General features: G+C 37.8%; 1 protein-coding gene across 4 annotated transcripts in view; it reads left to right on the top strand.

Annotated features, from left to right (window-relative positions):
- Window positions 1-18,768, top strand: part of RBFOX1 (RNA binding fox-1 homolog 1) — a 1,461,257-nt gene that overhangs the window by 860,966 nt on the left and 581,523 nt on the right. For all 4 annotated transcript variants that reach the window (XM_054589559.1, XM_054589558.1, XM_054589557.1 and 1 more), the window contains exon 4: window positions 10,628-10,669. In XM_054589559.1, coding sequence (XP_054445534.1) covers window positions 10,628-10,669 — 42 coding nt within the window. The remainder of the gene's footprint in view (window positions 1-10,627; window positions 10,670-18,768) is intronic.

Below are 18,768 nucleotides of genomic sequence, written 5' to 3' on the forward strand. Positions count from 1 at the left end.
CCTCAAGCTTCTCCAGCTACGGGCTTGTTCCATCCCTTAAATGATGACATTTTGTAAAGTCAGAGAAATCGCGAATGGAAAACCTCTTGTATAGCTATGTAAAGATTTTTTAGATGCAGGAGGCAGCAAAGCTTAGAGAGCCAGCCTGGGGACACTTACCTGGGCTGCCTTCCCCTGGAAAGTCACTTTTGTCCTTATTTCCTTGTTAGGAAAATTGGTCCAATGGGACTTAGTACACCTCACTATTTTTTTTTTTATGATAGTACAGTGTTTGTTACATGATTTACTTCTGTTGGCATACTCCACGATCTGTGGATGTGAACTTTTAATGCCACAGCACAAAACTTTCAGAAGCATCAACCATTTTTCAAAACCTCAGTTTTTTACCATAGCGGTATTTTCCACCAAGCATTTGAGCACACAACGGGGCAGGCCCAGCCCACTGTCAATTTATAAAAGGAACAAATAACAATGAAGAGATTTTTGGATTAAATTTACTTCCTTGCATTGAAAAGATATTTATACAGTGCTTTTTGTATGCCAGGCACTCTTCTAATTACTTGAAAAATATTAAGTCATTCAAACCTTGTAATGAGACTTTGGGGAATACGGGCAGGCCCAGGTGAGGAATTTGTCCTGGGTCCCCAAGCTAATAAGTAGCAGAGTTGAGATTTGAACCCTGAAAGTCTGGCTTTTGGAGTCTGTCCCCTAACCACTGCATTTAATAGGCCTCCTCAATGTCTTGCAATTAACATGATCAGGATGACTGCCCAGATAAAGCCTTTACCCATGTGTCTCTGCTGAAGCTATTTAAAATGGATGCAGATTATAAAATGATCAACTTCTGATAAAATTATCATTAGAACTTTAAAACATCTAACCAGGAAAAAAAAAAAAAAAAGGCCCGGCTAAAACATCTTACCTTGGAAATGTCTTGAGAACATATATTCCATCTAAGCAGGTATAAGCAAGTGGTATGTAAATCACCCACCTGGCCCTCCCCACTCTTTCCCAGCTCTGAATGTGGAGGATGGAATGATGGGAAAATCTGAGTTGAGATCCCCATGCTATAGAATCAGAGTTCTCTGACTATAGGGTAAAGCTGGTCCCAGGAGACTGAATTCAGGGAAGCATGTCAAGTCATTTAGTCCCTCAGGACAGTTTGGTGAGTGTTGTTTGAATTTTCTTGGACTGAGAGAGGGGTTTGGGTGGGCTTGGGGGAGCAACTATAACCCTTGATTATGAAGGAAAGGAATAGTGATTGCTTTTGCATCTGAAACAAATAGAAATCATCTTTGTAATAACCACAATTGTTTTCTCCCTCCCTCCTCTGCCTCGGTTAACAAAATACCTTATTAAATCTGGAGAATAAAAATGTGCCTGAGGTGATGGTTTATTATTAGAATAAATGCTAGGCAATGTGGTTCCCCCACCTTGCAAGTTATCAGGTGCAAAGACATTTTGTGTTTTTACTTGCAAAGGTGTGTACATGTGTCAGACCAGCCTGGTTCCTCATGGCTGGGGACTGCCCTTTCTCTTCAAGACCAGCATCAAGTCTGAAATGAGCAAGTCCCAGAGAAGCATCCTTGCAGGAAGCAGATCCAGAATCCTGGTCAGGTGCTGGGAGTGGCTGCCACCTCTTGCTTGGTGTTTGTCTATCTAGTATGTCTGCGTGGACAGCTTTGTCCCAGACCTGAAGGACTTGTTCTGTCACTAATAGGGTATTTAAAAAGTGGATGCATGTAAGAGCAAGTGCAAAAAAAATTCCCTCTAAAGAAAACAGCTTTTTAAAAATTGTTATTTGAGGCTTGCTCCAGTTCTGTGGGCCTTGTGACCCCTGATGTCCTTTTAATCAGATAACCAACACTTGAGTCTCCCCAGTGACTTACATCCAGAACAGTGACTCTCTTGGTGTAAGTACCAATACCATCAAAAGATGCATTTTACAAGGAACAGCGGGAGAAGAAGTGCTCACTAAATGCTGTGTAGTGCCTAGCATGTAACATACCACAGATCTTTTAAGTGCTAAAAATACTAAGTATTTTGAGATTTCAGGACATGCTTAATAAATTATCCCCAAGTACTATTAGCCATCAAGTAAATGTTAGAGCTTTCAGTCTTTGGGTTTATCTGCTCATGTTGACAGGTAACAACAATCCCCTCCCCTTTTTTTCCAATTACTATTTAGCCTTGCCAAGTTCTTTCTCCCTGTCCTCTTACCCCTCACCCTGCTCTCAAGGCTCCCCTCCAAAGCTGGCACCTTCACAAAATCAGACAAGAGTTTAGCAGCAGATTCTGGTTCTCCCCAAGGTTAAAATAAAAATGTCAGGGGAGAGATGAGTGGATTCCCCCAAGGTGTTCTCTCAAATGCATTTTCTTCATTTACATAACATGAGCCAGAATCGAGTTAATTAATCATGGCCCACTTGACTCATTGTTGTGACTTTTTTATTTTCATTTTTTCAGTTGATAATTCCTCACTTCCTTACTTGAATTCTGAGCTCTTGCTCTTTTCGCACACATTTTTTACTCCCTCATATCAAAAAGGAACCACAGCCACAAGTGATGAGATCTGTATTTGCTTATTTGAAGTAAATGATCCTGTTTTCTTGGAATCAGAGGACACACCTCATTGTAGGGTATATTTGGAAAAAACAATGGGCTTTGTTACAACCAAGTGATGGACTGTTATGTACAAGGATTTTAGGTCTTCATAAAATCAGATCTCTAATAACCACTTCATATAACCGGAAATAGAGTGGGCAGATCAACCTTTCTCTTTATTTTAGTTTTGTCTACTGAAGAGAATGCACACTAAAATATATAACATCTCTGAAAACTGGAGTTGAACTTTTTTCCAAGACAGCCACTTTGGGTTAACCCTTTTGGTGTTGAGGGGAGTTATTTGTAACTTCCAATAATTGAGCACCTACTATGTGCCAGGCTGGGCCTGAGTTTGATGTTCTACATAAAATTTCTCATTTAATCATTAGAATAAACTTATAACTCAATTTTAAGATTATATTATTATGGCTGATGTTCATCTGAATTTAGAAAAGCAAACCATGTTCACTGTAAGAAGTTGAAATAATGTAACAGAACACAAGAATAAACATGAGAAACCAGCCTCATGACTGCTTCATCCCTATTTATCATTCTCACTTTCAGGACATCCTTTTTGTGCTTTTGTTTGAAGTTTGGTATTTATCATACTAGATGTTTTCTATATATGAGTGGATGTTTTGTGTGTATATGTATAGTTTTTAAAACAAAAATTAGATTGTGTTTTAAAAAAGAACATATAGCAAGGACTCATGGACAAAACCAAAGGGGAAGAGCTGAGGGAGGGAAGAAGGGAGGGGGCAAGGGAAAGTGGTGGGGGGGAGGCAGAGACAAATGTATTTGAAAAAATACATTAAAATAAAATTTAAAAAAACTGGTTGAGTTTGCTTTATTTTATTCTTTCTATCATGGACACCCTTCCATAGTATACTTCTAATCAATCTATAGTATTCAATAGTACAGATCAACATTTGGCAAATTCTGACTAGAGGTCAAATCCAGCCCACTGACTATTATAAATAAAGTTTTATTGAACCACAGCCATTTGTAAGCACATTGTTTCTGGTCGCTTTCTTGCTACAGTGGGTTGAGTAGCTGTAGCAGAGAGACTCCATGGCTCTCAAAGCCAAAAATATTTAATTTTTGGCTCTTTATAAAAAAATTTGCCCACCCCTGTTATAGAAGAATCACAATTTTTTAAAACCATTTTATTTCTGTGCATATTCATGTTCTTCCAAGTTCCAGGTCTATGCTTTGGGAAGCACTGCTTTCCTTCTCTATTCCTCCTTGCATTCTTTTAAACAGCCTCCTAGCAGAGGAATCATTAACAAAAGAAAAGTACATTCTGTGTTGTGACAGCTACCAACTTCCCTCCAATGAGTGGCACCATTCAGTTTGGCCTTCCGAACACCCCAACCCCGACTCTCACATTAATTATAATAGCAATTTCTAGGATTCACTGAATTATTTAAATGAGCCACATACTTTGCATAGTACATAAGCAGATTATCTTATTTTGTGCTCACAACAAAATTAGACAAGAGGTAGGCACCATGATTACATGTGTCAAATGCACATAATCCTGAAATGCATAAGGAGAAGGCACGTTGTAGAACTCACCCTAGGTACTCTGATATGTGGATTTATAGGAGAACCCCATATTATTTCAGAAAAATTAATAATGATTCTGAAAATGCAGTATTTGAGAAATGTACAGAGGTACCAGCTGATTAGATTTATTGAGTTTTATGCTGCTAGATTTCTTTGGTGGTTTCTTCTGAATGATTCACAACTGTCCTAAAAACAGGAATTTCTAATATTATGTGATTACAAACCAGAAAACATGCATATTTATCGGTCCATTTATCATGTGTCTTCATATTTCCTCTGACTCCTACTTTTCCTAAGTCAAGTTAATCTCTCACCAATACTTTCTTGCACTTGACTTTCCCATCACATTGAGTTACTTGCCACTTCTATAATATTCGGTGGAATTTTCACACATTCCCCTCTCTTCTTGAAAGATTTTTTTCCCACTCTTTCTCTGGATACATTTTCTAAAAGTCAAAACAAACATAAAACATTAACACCTTTTTCACTCTCTAATACAAAATTGCTGTCCCTCTTATGTGCTGTTAACACAGTTTATATTTTCATTGTAACAAATGTTCACTGTATTGTAACTATTGACTTACTCATTGTTTGCTCCACTTAGACAATGAACTCCAGAAGTCTTCTTTACTCTTGTATTTTCAGTGCATAGAATAGTGTCTGTCATCCAGAAGGTGCTTGATACACACACACAGATGCACACACATGTATTTGTTACTGAATACAGGAAGAAAAGAATGATGGACCAATAAATGGATTCCAAATATTGTCCTAGTCTCTAGAAAAAGAAAGCTGAATAAGACTCAGCCCTTTCCCTTGCAGATCTAGTCGGATGTGTGGGAGGGAAAATCAGACTGGTAAAAGGGAAGGACTGATAAGAGAGAGCTCAAAGTCAGGGGAAGATGAAAAAGGCTGAGCCTGAGAAAGATTCTTCGGCCCTGTTGCCTAGATGAAGATAGGAGATGGGGGAAGATGAATCCCTGCTATTAAACATCCCGTTCAACCAGGAGAGCAAAGGGTCACATGCTGAAGTTTATTGCTTCAGTTTCTAACCTTTCATAAGTGCTTACTTGGCAGCCCTATCGAAAGTGGTATTTGATTCTCTGGAAGCATCTTAAAGGAGCAGCACCAGACCTCTCACTTTCCTTTTTTTCATTTAGGGTATAAAAATATTGGTTTGAGCATAGCTGCCATGGGAGAAAAAGTATATCTCATGTTAGTTCCAAATGAAATGCCATTTAATAAAGTGTACATATAAGATACGTTTCAAGGTTAGCTTCTAAAGAGTGTGCAGGAAGGGTTTTTCTTCATAGCAAATGATAAGGAGTTACAGGTGCCTTTTTCTCTCTGAACCTTTCCCATATTGTGTATGAGGAAGTATTTTAAAGAGTCTCATGAGGTCTAGCAATAAGTTAGTGAGCCTTCAGAGCATTATTGCACCTTGTATGGAGTGCTGTGTGATGAGCACAGTTGAAACACAAAGATAGACTCATGATGGGACTCAGCCATGTTGCATAACTAGCTATCTGCACTGGATCCCTAGCTGAAGAAGAAGAGGTCACTGGTCACCTTGCTCAGATGGGTGTATTTCTGAGGTAATGGAAAGTGTAGGTGTAATTAAGTAGCAAAAGGGGTGTGGTGGTGATGATATGCAATTCACAAAGATTTTATGGGATTGGACAGGAACATGGCCCAAAAGGAGAAAAAGAGAGATACTATTGCAAGAATACAGGAAAAATAATATGAAATGCTGTGTAGGGTGGTAAACAAACAATGCAATATACAGATGATGTATTACAGAATTGTTCATCTGAAATCTCTATAACTTTATTAACCAGTGTCACCACAGCAAATTCATTAAAAATACATAAATAAAGGGAAAAAACACTCATAAAAACTCCAAACCAACCAACCAAAACCACAAATGTCGGCTATAGGATTACTCAGATGTCCTTTTTAACTATCTTCAAATCCCATTTTCTTTAATCAGCTTTATTTAAAGGACAACATAGCTAATTCCATAGCTACTGTTGAATTTTGTACTTGAATACTTTGTAATAGGACCTTTATAATATGGCTTCACTTCACATGGTTTAGGTCAGTAGTTTACTTGTTTCTTTAAATGTTATCATTATGCTTCTGTAAGTCTGACAAACCCCTGTGATTTTTGAAGACCGATGTTAAAAATATTAATCTCATTATTAGATAAACTGTTTTATTAATGTAATAAAAATGAGAGCTATTACCTATTATAGTATCCTTTTTAAAACACATTTTTGCAAGGCACCAATATTAAAATATTTTCCAATTATAAGTACCCTTCATGACATAAAGGATGAAAACTATATTTTTTATGTCATGAAAACTACAGAAAAGCATTAAGAAAAAAAGTATTTCCCCTACTCTTTAATTGCATCTCTCATTTAGTTTCATGTTCTGTATTTAGATATATGGACCATTTTGAGTTAATGATTGTGTAAAGTGCGAGGTTGAGGTCAAAACATTTTGTTTTATTTGTTTTCTGCATACAAATGTCTAATTATTCAACACCATTTGTCTTTGGATATATCACTTTATGTATATTTTTTAAAGTGGTTCCTCTATGGATTATAATATGCATAGCACTTAACTTCTCTCAGTCTACATAGAATCAATATTTTACCATTTCCATTAGAATGTAGAAACGTTATTTCCATATGTGTTCCTTACGCTCCTCTTTTTATGTTTGGTTTATCTTATGTATATATTGAAAAACTTTTTAGACAATTTTGTGATCATCTTATTTCCTTTAATCATTGCATATATTTGAAAGGACTCCAGAGGAGTAAACTAGTGCATTATATTTATGTTTACCCATATTTTTATTTTTTCTTTTCCTCTTCTTTAGTTGATGTTCCGAGTTTCCTTGTGGTATTGTATTTCCTTTGGGGAACTTCCTGTAGCAATTTTCTCAGAATAGGTCTGCTGGCAATGAATTTTCTTAGTTTCTTAATATCTCTAAAGGATGTTCTCACCAGACATAGATTCCTGGATTGACACTTCTTTTATCTTAGTACTTAAAAAAAAAGTTTACCACTTTCTTTTGGCCTCACTGGCTATGGTTGGTTTGTTTAAATGAGAGATTCACAGTTATTTGAATTCTTGCTTTCTCACAAATATTGTATCATTTGTCTTTGGTTTTTCTTTTCCAGAAAGTATTTTGTGTGTGTTTGTTGTTTTTTTATTATTTGTTTTAAGTTTTCAGTAGGTTGATTATAGTTGGATATGAGTTTCTTCAGGTTTACTTCCTTAGGGTTTGCTGGGCTTTTTGATTTCTGGGGTTTATGTCTTTTGTCAAATAAAGGAAATTTTCAGTCATGGTTTTTTCAAATAATTTTCTCTTCGGTGAACATTATTTTAATGAGTAATATGAATGTTATATCTTTTGCCATTATTCTATAGGTTTCTGAATTTTTTATTTTTTTCTTTCCCCCCTTTTTTCTCTCTAGTTTTTAGATTAGATACTTTTTATTTGATAGGTACTCAAGTTCACTGAGTTTCCTTTGCTCTCTCCATTCTACATTTAAACTCATTCAGTGAGTTAATTTTTTTAAATTTAAGTTATTATTTTTACTGTTCTAAAATTTTCATTTGGTTCTTCTTTATATCTTCTACTTCTTTGACAACACTGTCTCATTTTCCATTTGTTTTGACTGCATTTTTTCCCTTGCTTCTTGGAGCATTTTTTTAAAGGTTGCTTAAAATCTTTATTTGATAATTCCCGCATCTTTGTCATTTCCGTGTTAATGTCTGTGACTGTCTTTTCCTGTAAAATGTAGATTTTCCTGTTTCTTTGTATGCTGAATAATGGTGGTGGTGTCCTACATATGTTGACCATTATGCTTTGAGACTCTAGGTCTTATCAAAATCCTATGGAAATTGTTTTATCAGGAAATCAACCCCATTGAATTCAGGCTGAACATTCCTACCCTCTGTGGATTTTGTTTCCAATATCAGTTCTACTGACAAACCTTTGCAGTAACAGTTGGGCCTGTCCCATGTATTCATCTCAGTGGCCAGTCTGGGCGCTCAGCAGTGGTTTACCATTTATTTTCACAGGTTGTGTTCTCTGTTTAGGTTCACATGTGGCTCAGGGGTCAGTGTGGAGTTCATAAAAGCATTGTATGGGGCTATTTTCCCAAACTCTTCCCTCTTTAGGATCCTCAAAACATGTTTGGTTTCCCATGATGCTACTTTTCTGTCTGAAAGCCAGAAAGCTGGGGCTTTCTCACCGTGCTCATGTGCTCCTGTGAATGGGCCTGCATTAGGGGCCAAGTGGCAAGAGGAGATAGAGAAATCAGTGGAGCTTTGCCCTTCTCCTCGAGCCATAGAGGAGGATTCCTACAGAGTGTTGGGTGTTTCTCTGTATGTGGATGTCCAATGCTGAGCCCTAGGCTGCCTCAAATCCATGCCAGGTGATCCTGAGGAGGGAAAGAGGGAAGAGCTCACCTTGTCTGGCGGGACCTTGCATTCTGGTCTCCTTCTCAGTCCACCAGCTACTGTTGACTCTTCACAGACCTCAGACAGCTGCTCCCTGCAGCCTAGCCAGAATTCACAGTTGCACTGAGCAGGAGAGACAGGGTGAGAAGTGTTTTTCCCATCTTACCCAGAATCAGACCCTCATCACCCACGTTATTTATTTTATTATGGGAAAAGTCACCTAAAAGAAAATGTAGCATTTTAACTAGTTTAAACGGTACAATTCAGAGGTTTTAAATACATTCACAATATTGTGCAACCATTCATATCTAGTTTGAGAACTTTTTCATCACCCCGTTTGCCTTCCCCTGAATCCCATGGCAACCACTTATCTGCACGTGTTTGCCCTGCTTCACTTTCTAACAGTTTATGGGGATATAATTAGCATATCATAAAGTCATCTGTTTTAAATGTATAATCCTCTGCATGTGTTTTATATTTACAGAATTGTACTCATTTAAAAAAATATTTTGGAATATTTACTCCCAGTCCTTCCTTTTTAAAATCTTTTTTTCTTCTCTTTATAATCTGTTTCATTGTGTTTTTAAAACAAAATAGGAATCATAACATCTGTATACCTTTGTAGTTTCTTAAAAACTAGATAGTGCCTTTTGAGTATTTCAAAACCATGGTTCTCATTGCTGCATGTTATACCATCAAATCACCATGCTATCATTTATTATAAAAGTTCCCATTGTTGTAACTGTCATATTTACAATGGTTTTCTTTCATAAGTAATACTGTAGTTAATTGACATGTAATTAAGCCTTTGTCTGTGTCTCTGCTTATGTTCTTAGAAGCTGTTTTTAGAGGTGATATTTCTGGGTTCAAGGACACATAGCAAAGCACCAATTTATAGATTTGGGGCTCTGGCATATCCTAAATGAAGGTTCTTGTTTTTGTTTTTGTTTGAGGGAAAGTACAAAAGAAACTTTCAATCCAAAATACATAAAATATACATCAGAATTCAGTTTCAAAACCCTCTTATCCTTTAGTAAAAGTTTCAAAAGCTTGCAATATACTGTCAGATGTTAGGAGTCAGGGGTTGCTTCATTGGTTAAGAAAATGCCAGAAATACACAAAATAAATTGTGAATGCAGACCTGGGTTTTATTTCAGCCTAGCTGTCTGAGTTGAAGGTAAAGTGACCCTGTGTACCAGTTTGCTTTGTCATTCCCGCTTCACACGTCCTGTCCCTGTCATAACCGTTAATACCCAACCCACCCCTTTAACTCACAAATTTCTCTGTTTGAACAATAAATTGTACGGTCACCTAAAGAAGCACTTTTGCCTTTTAGAAGCATGTTTTGGTAAGACAAGAATAAGCAAAGCATGGCCGATATGTTTCTAGTCTCTCCATTTTGAGCTTATGGCAGATATCACCAATTGATCAGGTATCTGTGACATAAGCATTGACCTCAGAATTCTTCCCATCACAGTTCTATGGGGACCTATTATCATTTGATTAGAACTGGACAGTAAAATGTGACTCATTTGCCAAAGCACATAGGTGACTCTAGTGGCCCTTAACATAGAGAAAACGCTGTGTGATGTCTGGTGACTATTCCCAAGGGACCCTCCAGAAAGGCTGCCTATACCTGTTAGATAGGGCAAGAGGGATTCCAGGCCAAGAGGGAGCCTTCACCCTGGGCTGATTTCACATCCTGCATCCTGCATAGGACATTTTTTCTCTTCCCCCTTCAAGACTGGCTTGTCCTAATTGTGTTTCTGGATCACACAGAAGAAATGCTAAGTGAAGCTTAAGAATCCTAAGGAAAAAAACAAATTATTTAGTTCTAATGAAAAAATTAAATATGTAATTAATTAATTCTAGGTCTGCTTTAAGCCGAGTGATTAGAAACAACTTTCTTCTTTCTTTCATGTTGTTTTGATGCAGAACAGTCTGATTTCCTTCCTTCTTTTCCTTTCCTTTGTAGGTTTCAAGACAACAGATGAATTGTGAAAGAGAGCAGCTAAGGGTAGGTGCATCTGCTTGTAAGATACTTCCTGGTTTTTGTTTCTGTGTGATAAGCAAAAATTTCCTTGTCTTTCCTAAGACACAGGGTTCTAAATAGCAGGCTTCATCTTAAGACTGGTAGAATTGAAAATATTTATCCCAGCTAATTTAATATTGATTGAGCTGGTAAATACAGTATATCTTCTTTTGAAGTGCCATTATAGTAGATATGGATTTTTTGATTTAGATTCAGCAATAAATACTTCTCTTCTGGAATTTGTTTGACATCATTGTACTCTTTTTATGTACAACATGAGGTCTAAGTAATAACAAAGGTCAAAAGGATGTCTTGCTGCCTTCTTAATGTGAATATCAGGCTGTTTGCTGAGTGGCTAAAATGCTCTCTTGCTGTTAACTGGGGCGGGTAAGCCACTAATATGTCAAGGAGAATGCAAGTCTTCTGTAGACCTTTTTGTCTTATGGTGTTTGTGCACATAGGAGGAGGAAACAAATTTTTAAACCTCGTATGGGATTTACCTTCTTAAAAATGAATCTCTCTCAGTGTTCAAGTATGCTAGATACAAAATGCATTCCCTAGAGGAGGAGAGAATGGTTTGCTTATAAATGGAGTTTGGTGGCATTGTTCTGTTTTCATGGTGTCATGATTGATATCTTTCTTGGTCTGGTTATGGTGTTTTAAGAAGTATCAGAATGAGCTCCCCCGCATTCATGCGTGTGTGCGTTTGTGCGTGCGTGCGTGTGTGTGTGTGTGTGTGTGTGTGTGTGTTTAAATGCATTCCGGTTTTGAATGGATGAGTTTTAAATCATAATTGGCCTATCTTTAACATCACTGATGAAAGTTGGGAATGTTTACTCAACAAGGTGCCATATAGTCATGTTTCCACGTTGTTATAAAAACTAGAGGAGTCTGCTGTTTTTTTTTTTAATTAATTTATTTATTTTTTAAATACATTTGTCTCTGCCTCCCCACCACCACTTTCCCTTGCCCCTTCCCTCCTTCCCTCCCTCAGCTCTTCCCCTTTGGTTTTGTCCATGAGTCCTTGCTATATGTTCCTTGACTTTCCCCTTCCCTTCCCTTTCCCTGCCCCCCCTCCCTCCTTCCCTCTTGTCTCTGTTGATTTCTTTTCCTTTCAGTGTTGCTGGTCATATTTTCCTTGCATCTTAGGAGTCTGCTGCTTTTAAAATGATAGTGTGTTTTGAGGTTGGGGCATCATTGTGCTCAAATGAATCTAATAAATAAGAAAAAATTATAATATAATTCATAATTCTAATATCACTTATGTACTACTTTGTAACCTTTTAAAGTATTCAATTAATGCTAGCCTTGAGATGACAATGATTTGTAGAGTTATTTCCATTTTATAGTTGCTATTGACATCACGTTTGTTAAATCTTTATATATAGCAAACAACAGAATTCAGTTGCTTGGAACCAAGAAGGTGACTTGATGTTTTTTCTTTTTATGCATATTTATTTTATGCAGTCACCCACCATGGCCCTCTCTATTAACCTCTCATCTCTGCCCACTTCACTCCTAAGTCCCTCTGCCTACATTAGTTGTGACTCCTTCATGAAACAGCCTTCACAATGTTTTAAATTTTCCTGAGCTCTCTTATTGCTTTTTCCCTGCAGTCTGAATTACTGGTTCATCCTAGTAAATAATGTATTGTAACTTCAGATTTCTCTTCCTGTTTGGATGGGGACGATGGCCAGAACTAGGTCAGAGCTAGATAAAGAGGAATGTGTGCTTTTGTCTCCAGGAGTCCCTGATAAATTCATTCGAATTAAGATAATATAAAAATCTCTATTGCAAATGAGACTGGCCTAGTAAATTAAGGACACAGGAACTAATCAAGTGCTTGTGTGCAGTTTGCAGGGTCTACTATTTTGCACTGATGAGGACATTGTCAACAGGGGTATGGTTTATGAACAAGAATGGAGCCCTTCCCATTACGTGAAATAAATTCAAGTGGTGGTTTCACATAATGGGTCATATAGTTTAGCCTATGGGGCTACTTCAACAGCCTCATATGAGACAATCTCTAATAGCATGAACTGGTGTTTTATTTGTTGTTGCTGTTGCAGTCTTTTTTTTTTTTACATTTAAACTAATTTATGTTTTAAATTGATAGATAACACATTTAAATCAATAGAATACAGATATATGTGGTTCAAAATTTAAGTGACACAAAGGGAATGCAGTGAAGATTTCCCTTTCCGTTCACTCAAACTTTAAGCCTCCACTTCCCTTGTAGGAAACACCAATGTCACAATGCGCTGTCTCTCCTTTGACACTTATGTCTCATCTCTGGAGGAGACTTAATTTCTTTGTCCTGTCATTTCCTGTCCTCTGTCTCTCTTTCTCTTTGATCTCTTTCCCTTGTCTCTTCCTCCTTTTCTTCCTGTCTTGTGTGTATACTCAGTCCTTCCTCTATTTGAAAACAAAACTCCCTTGATTAAGGTGATTTTTTTGAGGAGACATTTTTGGGGCAGATTGAAAGAAATTTGATTCTGATCTGAAATGCTAATACCTGTCCACCTCAATGAAATGCATTTTTCTTAAGCTCGCTGTATTTTTCTTAGAAAGAGAGATACCAGAAGAAAAATAGATATCTGTTTAGTTACCAACATCAATGAAGGGTGCCTTCCTGCCAGCCACACTTCTTAAAATATGTTTTAAATACTGCAGTCAAACAGCATTTCCTGATTTGCTCTACAAGATGATTGGACCATGGCCATGTTGTCAAGCTTATATTCTTTTATTGGTACATTTGATTAGGTTGTCAGAATTCAGGGATATAAGTGGGTAGTTATAAAATGTTTTCCTATTTATTGGCCTCCTGCAAACAGAATATAATGAAAAAAGATACAACTGCTCCTGCATGTTTTGTGCATGTGGACACTGCAGAGAGTTTGGCATATCCAAGACTTGCTCTTCCTGCTCTCCTTTCTTTGATTTTTCCAAAATGGACTCTGTGAGGAATTTGTTAATTATAAAGTCTAAAAAGTGATTCTTATGAATTAATTTTTAAGAAATGGAAAGTTAAAGAAAATCAACTGTTTTTTGTTTTTTGTTTTTTAACTGCAGGACTTCTCAGAGCCTTTAATGTGCAGAAATGAAATACAGAGAGATGGATATAATGAACAATTTTCTGCAAACTCACCTGATCACAGAACATTTTTGGATGTAGAACACACTCTGAGAACACACTCTTGAAACTTTTGTCAGTTTTTTCTTTTTCACTTATAATGGTTTGGTCTGCAAGTTATAGAAAAGCTAAGCCTTATTTAAAAGGTAAAAACATTTTATAACCTCCTAGTTCCAAGTTGACTTTGTGAAGTTTTGGTAGAGGGGCAGTGGTTTGGAATCTTTGTGCTTCTCTTGGCCTTTCTTTCCTTTTTCCAAAGTGAAGAAGGATCATTTGCTCACATGACAATACTCTCATTATGAAGGAGGGGAGGAGAAGGTCTTTCCTCTTGTGTACAGTTGGAGGAAAATATTTCCAGAAGCCTTTCCTGCAAATATTCTCTTAGATCTCATTGGCCAAACCCGATGTAAGTCACTCCCACTGAACTCAGTTGTTGGCTACAACAGTCATAATTCATCCCCAAGGGTAGGCACATTGTCACCTGAACAAAAACGGGATTTGCTTAAACAAGAGGAAGAGGGCAGAACTACCCAATAGAACAGCAGAAAGAACCAACATGAGCCCTCTGTGTCACTCATGACATTGATTTCCTGCCATTTCCTTTACTTTGTCCCTGTATCCCACATGCATGACCGTGGGGATCACATATAAAGCTTCATCAAGTGCATGAACTCTGGCTGTGAATTTGCAATAGATATTTTCTCTGCCAATTTCATATCTCACAGATCACACAATCCTGACTCTTAATGCAGCTCAGCACGCTCTCTGTCTCTTTCCTTATGTTCTTTGGAGTCATCTTGGATGCAGTCTTTTGCTAATTTCCCCTCAGCATCAAGTATGGACAGCAGAGATGACACACCTCACTGCAGAGCCCAGCTCAGCCCCAGAGAGCTGTCCAGGTGCTTCCTAGTGCCTACCCTTTCCAAGAGAAGAGCATCAGCCAGTTACTCCTAATAATCATTCACCCTTCTCAGAAGGTAGTTGGGATTGCTCATGTTCTCAATGAGAAAACTACGAAACAAAAAATTCTGCTCATTTCTCCATCCAAAATTTTCTCAATCTGGAGTAAATTGTGCCTTCTTCTGAACTTACATTTGAAATTACATTTGGATTCCATTGGAGAGATGGTCTATAGAGCTCACCATGAAATCTGTACCTAATGTATAGACTTCTGACTCTGCAGGCGTTATTTACCAGTTTGTCCCAAGAGCGCTGTTGACAGGTGGGGGCAGTGCTAGTTGTACAGTTGTCATAACCCGACCATCAACACTGACCTCTCTGCCATCTGTAACTGACAAATGGACAAATAAGTAAGAGAGAAATTGCATGACCTCAGTAGCCCTTGTATCCCTCAGCAAATCTACCAATTGGAAAGATTGTGTGCTTATAGGGTAGGGGATCAAATGACTACTATTATTAGCATTCCTATAAATTATTTGATTACAAAGGGGTCTTTTGTGCTGTGAATATCAGATGTTGGTTTGGGGGGCTGTTTAGCAACATTGGTCAGAACACTGCTACTACCAAGCAGGCAAAGGCTTGGTTCTCATGAGTGTTATTATTGGTTCATGGATCAAAATCTTCATCAGCAGTGGGCAAATGGATCCCACAGGAGCCAGCATAGTAAGAGGAGCAGTTAGAGGTGGTCAGGAGGTCTGGTTAAAGACTTAGGTTCATGTCTTAGTTCTAAATGCTCCACAGTTCCTCAAAGCTTCAGTTCCCCAATGTTCAAAATGAGGATATATTTCTCATAGATTCGTTAATTGGATGAAATGACCTACGTAAAGCACTTCTAAAAAATGAATGCTCATAATCATCAGTGTTAGCTGTTGTTAATATGGCATTATTGCCAATGGTCCTCATTCCTCTTCCTATCAGGAATGCCAAACCAGAGGATACAGACACGCAGGGCAAAGGTTCTCACCCAACTCCCCACATTCAAAAACAATTTCAAAAGCAGGTTTTTTCATTGATGGTAGTGGTGTCTTCAGGGAAAACCAAACCAAAACAAACAAACAAGAAAAACCCCTGCCTCTCACTTAGTTAAGCAAATAATAAGGACTGATTCAGGCTAGACTAAGCAGAAAAAGCATGCAACTAGACCTCCCAAGGAATTCAGAATCGGAGAGCTGTCAGAACACAGTCAGTTCTTTCTCATCTCTCATTTTTGCTTCTCCTTGTGAGTCCACTCTAGATTTATTTTTTTTAAAGGCTCTCTTTACCATTTCTGTGCACACAGCACCTTCCAGCCCCTAAGATTCATGCTGCATCAGTCCCGCAGATGTAGGGACTAACTGTTAATGTATCCTGATTACAGACTCATGGACAAGGATCTGATTGGCCCAACTTGGGTTAGTTGTTTGCTCTGGTCCAGTCAGCTGTGTCTGGGGAAGCAGTTTATATAAACCTAATTGCCCAGTGCCAACTATGGAGTAAGGACTGATTATCAGAGGGAGAGCCATTGCCAGCTGAGTAAATATCCCTGAGGATATCCCTATACCCTCCAAACTTGTGCTCAGGGCTCAACAAAAGATGCTGGCAAATGTATGCTACACCCAACTTGTAGCTCAGCATATCCTGGAGTATAAGACACCAACTCTGTGTGGTGCTCACTTTCAGGAGGTACACATCAAATCACTAAGAAAGGGTGAATCACTTGGAAGGTTATTCCCTTTTCAATTCTTTCTCAATATTTTTATGTCAATGGGAATCTCTCAGTTTAGAGTAAAGTATCTTTAACAAGTCTCTAACAATTTCTAAGCTCTCTTTTTAACCAAACGGGACTGTGCCTCAGGCTTAGAGCCTGCAGCAGCCAAAGCATCTATCTAGACTTTAAACACATTGTTTGCAAAATGCAGTATTTAGGAAGAAGGGGCCTGGAGCTAGGCCTACTGAGATAAAATCTAGGCTCTGCGATTGTACTTGTGCATGTTACTTAAATCCTCTGTGCCTTAATCCCCCCCTCCCATGTATAACAGAGATAATAATTGTAAGTACTTCAAAAGTTGTGTGTATGTGTGCATATGAGAACAAAGATTAAAATAATTAATGTATATGAGACTCTTAGAACAGCATGTGGTGTAGAAAAGGTTTTTAATAATTGTTAGATATTAATGTTTTTTTCCCATTTACTTTTATTCATGATTACTAAAACTTGTTTTCCATTTAAAGTGGCAACAGTTTCCTTACCAAATACATCTGTTTAGGTTAAAAATAAGATGCTTTAAAGATAAGTATTAACTACATAATGTTAAAGATTGCCTACAGTTGTGACAAAAATTGTGATGCTGGAATGCAAATGCTGAAGTTTTAGAAACACTGAAATTCTGGTGCCAGCATGTGAAAGGTGTTGTAGAGCAGATCTGCATTATCAATATTTAATTTGCTGGTTAGAAGCGAGTTTCTCATTTCTGCTAGATACGAGAGTGATGTGGATTGCAGAATGCAAACTGCTAATGATCATCTTGGCTGAAACCCATTGCCTTCATCCAGACATCAGATAATGAAACTTCCCAACTACCTTGAAAGTGAGTTATCAGAATTGGAGATACCTTTCCCCTGTCTCTCATCCTCCCACCCTTCTGATGCCCAACCCTTTCTTATTGCTCTTAGGACTGCAGGGAAAGAAATGTTAGCCCCCAGTCCTCACAAGATTCATGTTTTGTGGACTACAGCTTTAGGCTGTAGGAGTTTCTGCTTCCATTTTGTTATTTATTCAAGAAATAGTTTTTGATCACCAACCATATACCAGTCACTGTGCTAGTTAGTGGAGATATACTGGCATACTGAAGTGTATGTGGTTCCTGTTCTCCTATACCTTACAAGCTAGTGAAGAAATATGTATTTGTCAAATAATCATGACAAAACTGTATCCGTGAAACTGATAAATATCTGAAATGAGAGATGTTATGTGGAAGGACATAGATGAAATAAGCTTATGTAATCGGCCTCCACCGATCAAACTTACTAGATTAACACATACTGTTCAGTCCTTTTATAAACATATTGACAGATGCTCATGGCATCCTGTGAAGTGACTGTTTTGTGCAGCCTTACCTTTGCCTTCACCACTTGAGGTGTCTGCTTGCCAAGAGTCCATTGTATTTATTCCCAGACCTGCTCTGCCAGCTGCACTTGTTGTTGTAATTACATTATTTAGTAATATTATTTAGTGGAATTATTTATTCCGTTATTTAGTGGAATATTATAGAAACTGATGAAAAATAAGGGCAATAATAAAAAGAGTTGTTTCTATGAAACCTAAGTTAATGCTTTGGAAACATCCTATGATAGCAAGCCTCAAAAATTATTTTGGCCCTGATCAGCATGGTTCAGTTTGTTGGGCATCATTCTGCAAAGCGAAAGGTCACCTGTTCGATCCCTGGTCAGGACACATAACTGGGTTGCAGGTTTTGTACCCAGTCAGCGCACAAAAGGGAGGCAACCGATCAATGTTTCTCCTACACATCGCTGTTTCTCTCCCTGTCTTTCTCCCTCCATTCCCCTCTCTCTAAAAATAAATGAAATCTTTTAAAAAATGATTTTGAATAGTTGAGAGTGAGAGGACTATAAAATCTTAGTGGAAAAAAAGAACCCCCAGAAATCCAAAATGAGGTATAATCTGCAGGTATAATCTTTCAGATATATCTTGAATTTCTCACTCCACTTTAAATAAAACCAAAACTAATAGTGTAGATCAGAGGTTGATAAACTTTTTCCATAAAGTGGCAGATAATGACTACTTTAGACCTCACAGGCCATATGGTCTCTCCTACAGTGATTCAACACTGCCATTGCAATACTAATGCAGCCAGAGACAAAATGAATGAGCAATGTTGTGTTCTAATAAACCTTTATGTACAAGAACAGACAGTGGGCCCTATTTGGCCCCTAGGCCATAGCTGGCTGATCTCTACTGGAGAATCTGAAATGTAAGTGAGGTTTGTGTGGG

The sequence above is a fragment of the Pteronotus mesoamericanus genome, unplaced genomic scaffold, assembly GCF_021234165.1.
Source record: "Pteronotus mesoamericanus isolate MK-2021 breed Mesoamerican mustached bat unplaced genomic scaffold, CSHL_Meso_final scaffold_167, whole genome shotgun sequence".
Classification (NCBI taxonomy): Eukaryota; Metazoa; Chordata; class Mammalia; order Chiroptera; family Mormoopidae; genus Pteronotus; species Pteronotus mesoamericanus.